We start from the raw sequence: 7,606 nt of genomic DNA on the forward strand, positions 1-7,606 counted from the left end.
TATCAGTGCGTCTGCAAGACTGCCCCCTCTGCTTGCCCTCCTTTTCCCATGGAGCAGGAGAACAGAGCACTGTGGGATTCTGAAGGATCTATGGGTCCTCTGTCCCTCATGCACACATACCAAGAACTGAAATGCCTCAAAATAGTACCTTAGTACCTTATTTCAGGAGGTACTACTCTGGAGTGCTTCAGATACTTTTGGAATGTTTCAGAGAGCACGTACATTTGTACAGCTGCCCTTCAAAACACTTCAAAGCAGTAGTAAGCTATTGTAGACCATGTAATTTCTGATACTGTTATGCTGATCCCTTGTGAATCAAAGGTGAATTAGTAATGAGAGAGAGAACCTGAAATCTGGTAGTACAATGCATCTTTCCTTCAGTACTGCTTTTAATTGCAGTAGTACAATGTGGTATGTTGGCCTTCTTTCTTAGAATTGTGTAGCTTGAAACTAGCTTTCAGCTAGTTTCCACTCTTGGCACTAACATGGAATGGTGTTGAATATGTCTCCTCATCCAAGGAGTAGATATTAAACTTGTTTCCTGGGGGCTGAGTGGAGCCCTAATGATTTCTCTGAAGCTCTTAATATTGTGTGCAGAATCTTCTATGTATATTTTTCTTTTCTAATTCCATTTGGTCTTAACACCCTTGAAAAATTACTTCTGCACAAGGTTGGCAACTGCCCACCTATTTTCTTTTACAATATCTGTCTTCTGAGGTTGAGAGCTCAGAAATTCTTGGAGATTGCTCAAGGAGGAGAGGTTAATGTTTTAAAACTTGTGCATGAAGTTGTTTTAGTCCCCGTAAGGTTACAAACTACTGAGAATTCTGTGTGGTAGAGCTTAATGGCCAAGAGAACTATAGCAATAGAGGAGTTAATAGCTGTACTTTAAAATTTCCATCTGTTACCTTTTATTTAAGATAAATTTAAATAGAAACTACAGCTTTCAGTTGGATATTTAATTGTTCTTTTAGAGATGAAGTTAATCAGCCTTGCAGCAGTAAAACTGTAGTTTTAGTACAGCTTTTAAAAATGGATTTGAAGTTATACTAGGACAAGTGTAGTCATTTTATGTTGGTGCTTATTGTATGCAGGTATCTCCTCCTGAATGGATTTTTCTCCGCTTTCTTTGGCAACTGCTTCCTTGAAAGTTATAAGAAACAAAGCTATAAAAATGTAAAAGATACAAGTTTGATATAGTCTTCAGAAAAATGTGTTTGTTTTATTCTTCATTGTGTTATCCAACATAAAAGGAGTCCAGTATGGGATTTAAGTGACTGTATAAACTGGAGAGAAGGCATTGTGTTCCATGTCAAATAAAAATATGTATATGGAAGACAACGAGCTTAAGAAGGAACTGAACCATTGATCTTGCCAACTAAAATTTGAACATCAAACTTGGGATTTTTTTGATTCCTATAGTACCAGCAAATAAAACCAGAATTTTTACATAAAAATATAGGTAGAGGTTATGTAAGCTCATAGTTAAATTTGTATTTATGAGAATGGGGCTTGCATAGCAAATTTGTTAGTCTTGCCCAAGGAAGAGAATCCTGGTTCCTTTTAGATTGCTGTCCTGGCTTATATATTGCCCTAAATAGGAGAAAAAAGTACTTAAATTGCTTGGTAGACTTGAGTAAAGCAAATTGGCAAATGATTGTATAAGGTGAGATAACATGCAGAATTCTGAAAAGGGGACAGGAGAATTTTGATAAAGATTGCAGCCCCAAAAGAAATTTATTGCTAAGCATACCTGTTTGATGGTATTAAAATGTTAAGTGGGTAACACGTAACAGTTCCAGAGCTGTGTTCTGGAAGACTTTCCAGAACACAGCTGACTGTTGTTTTTCAATGGTGTATAATTATTTGGCTAACTATATTAAAAATGTATTAACATTTAGTAATTTTGAAAGTCAGCATTTACACAATGAAAATAAATGAAAGTTTGATATCAAATGGCAGCTCCAAGATGCATTTACTTCCTATTTATTATGTGTCTACATATTCTCTGGAAATATTTCCAGTCTGTAAGAATTCATTGTGCAGTATAGAATCTGCAGGGCCAGGCATTTGGATTTAAGGATGCTACTGCTTAATCAGAACTTGTTTTGTGAACTTCCTTTGTTAGCTTTAAAATCATGGTTGAGGAGAAAACCCTGTTGTAGTTTGGAAGCCTTTATGAAACATAATGGTATGGTTCTGGGATTGCTTTCTGAATGCAGTCCCTTTCCTTAGTCTCTCGGTCACTGTAAGAGAAATAAGAACACGCCTGAAAAATAGTACTCTAAGTGTGCTATCCATTTACATGCTGCTTAGGGTCATGTGACATTCATTAATAGCTAATTACAGGCAAATGCCATATAGGTTTTAAGGTCATTGTAACCAGAGTTTTCCTGTGTGCCATGACTTCACAGCCAAACTTTTGTTGAGAAGTAAAAAAAAAAAAAAAATCTCTGATGGTGATTAACCTTGATTCTTTTTACTTTGAGGTTGTCTGAAGAGACTGCAGGGAACCTAAAAGCAATATCGCCAAGGGTGACTATCTTGTCTCGTTCAGTGAAGGCAGCCACCGTGTGGGTTTGTCTCACCAATCTATCCCTGCTTTCCAAAAGTTTCAATTACTTGTACCACTCCCTAAATTCCCAGCTCTTCTGAGTGACTGTATTCAAGATTGTTAACAAGTTAAAACTAACAGACATGTGAAACTGAATTCAGTGTCAACATAGAATCCAAGTCTTTTGAATTAACATTTGTTTTCTAGAATAACCGAATGGAACCCCCTTGAATTGTGGAATCTAAATTTAGCTATAAAAGAACTTGCAGCTTGCATAGTCATGGTTCTCCTTGCTGGGGAATACAGTAGACTTTGATTATATTCTAATTGAGCTGGCTGTAGATTACTACTGGTTTGGTAACTGTCAAGGTAGCTTTCAAGGTGAACTTAAACTTTGCTTGTAGTGGAGAAATTGATATCACATCTATCAGTACAGTTCTTCATTCTAGTCTCATAAGAGCTTTTCATGTTCTTGGAAAGCTGAATTTTATTGCCTTCCTTTCCTTATACAACCAGAAGCAGTATTTGGAGCAAAACAGATGCTTCCCTTTTACATTTTTAGGCTCATTTTTATGCTCTTTGTTATAGGTGTTGGATTGGATTGAAAATCATGGGGAAGCTTTCCTTAGCAAACACACCGGGGTAGGAAAATCCTTACATCGCGCCCGAGCTTTGCAGAAACGTCACGAAGACTTCGAAGAAGTAGCACAGGTAAATGTTTCAACCCACAACATGTTGACCAATTGTGCTGCTGTTGCTTAAGGATGTTAACACTTTTTTTTTTTTTTTTTTTTTTTAAACTAAACTCGTTTTATCCTCTGGTCAGAGAAACAGGCCTTCCTATATCATGGAAATTAAAGTTTTTAAGCATTAACTAAATTAAAACTATTTTAGTTGTGAAATAAGTTTTTATTTCCTTTTTCAGTTGCATTTCTCCCTTGAAGAATCAAGTGGGAGAACTACTGTAAAAGGGGAAAAGATAAATGTAAGAAGCCTAAAAGCTTAACTTCCTAATGAAATAGAACCTGATTATTTTGCTAGTTTGGGTTCCCAATTCCCCAGTGAAAATAAGCATTTGAAATAATTGGGACAGCTGATATGCTCCTGTAGTATGGAGAAGTGGTGCTCTTGAAAGCAGAAGCTGCAGCAAACATCTCAGGGGCCTCCTCCTTAATTCAGCAGCCCACCAGGGAGCAAGTGGGTTGCAAATAAAAAAGATATGAACATTGCAGTTTCTTGACTGCATCAGTTCTTGTGCGTTATAGTGTGCTAGTGTGAAAAGATGGAACAATCACGTAAGAAAACAAAAGCCTCAACAGAGCCTATGAGAAACCCATCTTTCAATGTAATCAATTAAAACACATTGGGAAGTGAGGTGTTCAACCAGTTGGTTGAACCTGGCACATCCATGTCAAGTAAACCATTAAACAACATATTTCTGACAATGGCAGTACAATAAAATAAAATTAAGAAATACAAGGTGGCGGTGAGGCCTTAAAGTGTAGGCACTCAAATTTAGCTAACAGCCTGTGAATGTGCTGGAAACAATGTCTCAGGGCTGTTTCAAGAGCCAGGAAACCAGAAGCTGTAGCAACTCCAGCTCCCAAATTACTCAGTAACCAGGCAGTTGAGGAGTGGTGGAGCTAGGGGTGGCAGGAAACCAGGCTGGCCAGCCTCTTTTTCTTGTTTCTCTCAGAACTCTCAGTGGAATTGATGTATCCACACAAAATATTCTTCCTGTCAAATGAGCAAAACTGTTGTGTTGGGGAAACGTCCATGCAGCTCTACCATCAAATGTGATTAACAGTAAAATTTACAAAACAATGTACGTTTTATTCAGAGCTCTTAGGAAAATTAACTGTGTGGGAAAATAAATAAATAAAATTGGAGAGGAAACTTAGAGATGTGAAATGGTTAAACTGCTGCAACCTTATGTATGCCTAGTATTAACATGGGAAATAAGTAATGCACAACTAGTGATCATTGTGTATCCCTTAATGTGTATTTAAGAGGCTTGGAAGAATGTATTGCGGTGATCCTTCTTAAAAGGAATGGGCTTTTAATTTAAATAGTAGCTTGTCTCTTGAAGATGTGGAGGGAAGGCTAAGTACCCCTCCCCCCCAAAAAAGGGGGGCACGTAAAAATGTGAACTGCATTGATTCCTGCATCGTTACCTGATAGCTGGTTTTATTAACACCATTAGAATGGTCAACACACACAGTTTGCAGGGGGATTGTCTAATTTACTTTGTTTGCTAAGGAAACTTCAGGTACTGTGTAACTTCACAATTCTCTAGTAAACTCATAAAAGCTATATTCAGACAACCAGACTACTCTAGGGAAATAATAGAATAAAAAATAAGAATCAGTGTTGGGTATGAATGGATTTATCAAAGGCTGCACTGAGGACTCAAATATTGCATGTGTGAGAATGGGGATTTGTTACAATGAGTTCTAGTTATATGTTTTATGGAGTTATCACGTGAGACCTGGACTTGGAGACCTTCTACCATCCAGGAACTGAAATACTATGAGAACAGATGTCTCATTATATTCTCACACATAGTTCCAAGATGCTTTAATCCTGTACATAAATCCTGGATTCCCTAAAAATATCTATAGTTTCACTAATGACAACATGACTTTCTTCCGCTATGCCCCTTTCAGCTGCATTGTGGACCAGAGCAACTAGAATCTCATCTTCTAAGACACCAGAGATGAAGTCCATACATTTTCATACTTTGATATTTGCATACAAATAAGTCTAAAATACAATTAAAGAGAGATGACAGAATGAGAATACTTGGAGGATGTTAACACCTGGTAGGAGTAGGGAAGTATGCTAGGCGTAATGGGAGTACTCTACATGTAATGTAGATGAACAAAGGGAAACTTTTTTAGACCGAAATATAAATAAACATTTCCTAAAGCTAAGTTGTACTAGATTGCAAAATAATCTCTTCTGGGAATGGGTGGTGTCTGTTGCCTGAGACATTCAAAGCTAGACAGGACAAAGTACTTAAATATACTGTAGAGAGGTATTTTTTCACTGGCAGAAGAGTAAATTAGATAATCTAATATGCCTTTTTTTTCATCACAAATTTCTGATTCTGCAGTGGCTGCCAAAACAGGGCACACCCTTGCAACTTTTCCTGTAGCCTAAAACTGAACATAAGTAGACAATAAAAATATACACCCTGTCTTTGAGTATTTAAATCCAAATATTGTTTTAATCCTTCAGCGAAAGGCAATATAAGAACCTGTTTCATAGCACTGCAGACATCAGCTGCTATTTCTATCAAATGGACAATTATTTCCAGCAAAGGACCAGCCCTTGAGTCTACTCACCTGCCTGCTCTTTTATCTCTTCCTTGAAGCCTGCTATACACAAAAACACTTTTTGGGGGGACCTTTTTATAGGTGGAGCACCATCATGCACAGGGGGTGCACGTGCACCCCCTACATGCCATGCCGCACCTGTCAGGAGTCAAATGTAGACTCGCGTGTAGCACCATTGTACAGTGACCTAAAGAATGAAATGACATTTTAAATAGCAACTGGGTCATTTGATGTCGTAGCCTTTTTTTTTTTTTTTACCAGTCTTTTTCTTCCTTTTGTCTGATATTGGCCATTAGAGAAGAGCAGGGTTTTTAAAGCGTTGGGTAAATGAACCAAGCGTGGAACTAAGTTAAATTGACTCTTGCATTGGCAACACATAGGAGCTGCACTTGGGTGTACATGCACCCCCTGAGCTTGGCAGTGTACCCCCTGCAAAAAGCACTGCCGGTGGCGCCTGCAGGCGGTCTCCGCTCCCCCCTTTCCCCCTCACCACCGACACTGCTGTGGCTGCCTGTGGGAGCTTGACCCTTGTGGCCACCATGCTCCCACTGCTGACACCCACCACCGTGGGAGCTTCCTGTGCCCCGCCCAGCCTCCGGAGGGGGCACGCGGCGTTCATAGAATCCTATCGTTTTAATTTAACCAGCACCAACATACAAGTCCTTATTATGAAACACTGCTTTCTCAGCTTCTCCCTTAGTAAGAATGGAAATGATTCCTCTATTGTTTTTCAATGACTTCATGCTCCCTAGAGCTGGACTTCATGTTCACATAGTGCTGAACTGGCCGAGTACTTAAAAATCCTGTAACTAGTGGGATTCAGTAGGCCTCAAGTTTTGTTTTGTTTTTCTGCTGTACTTGGATAGTTTCTGTGGACCTTGTTAACTAACATTCTTAGTATAAAAGAAAGGATCTATATTCTCCCTATGTTGTAAGGTCTGATGTGAGGTGTCTTTTTTCCCAGGCACCTTTTCTACTTTTCAGGCAAAATGATTCAGTTCCATGTGAAGCACTTCAAAATAATACATTTGTTACCAAAACCCTCATGACAACCTTTTGCATAGCTTTGCAGAAATGGATGGCAGCTTTTACTATGAAGGAAACTTCGGGTCCACGTTTAAATATTATGGTCACCAGGGGCCATAGGAAAGCATTTACACAAATTTTAAATATGTATGTTAAAATATGTGAGCTCTGTCCCATTCCTTGCAATGAAGTGAATCCTCCAGTCTCTCACTGGAAATGTGGTTATTCTAGAACTATGGGTAGGAAAGTAGGTAGAGTGTGGGGTGAATGTTTTAAAATAATGAGACTACTAGATATCAAAATTACTGCTCTAAGGAACAGAAGGTTGCATTAAAAGCAAAACAGTCTTCCTGTAACTCTCTTCCTTCTGTTGTCTTCATATTGTCTATTGTAGAAGGGGTTGCTGATTAGGTACTGGCAATCTGGTTTGTGAAAGACTAGAATGAAAGACTTCCCTTCCTAAGACTGCAACTCTCACAAATTTCATGTACATTAATAGTGTGTGAAGGGATATTCTATTAAGTGTGAGAGCTTACCATTTTGCTGTTTGCTTTTTGCAGATGTATGGAATCCCTTCAAAAGTAACTTCCAGATTATTTCAACTATTAAATTCAACTAGGTCATTTTCCAATTGGTGGAAAGATGAATCTGATGCACAGAGGAAGCTCTTGGAATACTTAAAAAAAAA

The 7,606-nt window shown here is 38.3% G+C and overlaps 1 protein-coding gene across 4 annotated transcripts in view; it reads left to right on the top strand.

Moving 5' to 3' along the window:
* The window catches only part of TRIO (trio Rho guanine nucleotide exchange factor), a 589,244-nt gene that overhangs the window by 323,767 nt on the left and 257,871 nt on the right, over window positions 1-7,606 (top strand). For all 4 annotated transcript variants that reach the window (XM_019521265.1, XM_019521285.1, XM_019521275.1 and 1 more), the window contains exon 10: window positions 3,143-3,265. In XM_019521265.1, the coding sequence (XP_019376810.1) occupies window positions 3,143-3,265 (123 nt within the window). The remainder of the gene's footprint in view (window positions 1-3,142; window positions 3,266-7,606) is intronic.

This window comes from Gavialis gangeticus, unplaced genomic scaffold (assembly GCF_001723915.1).
Source record: "Gavialis gangeticus isolate Ggan-Ray unplaced genomic scaffold, GavGan_comp1, whole genome shotgun sequence".
In the NCBI taxonomy this organism is placed as follows: Eukaryota; Metazoa; Chordata; order Crocodylia; family Gavialidae; genus Gavialis; species Gavialis gangeticus.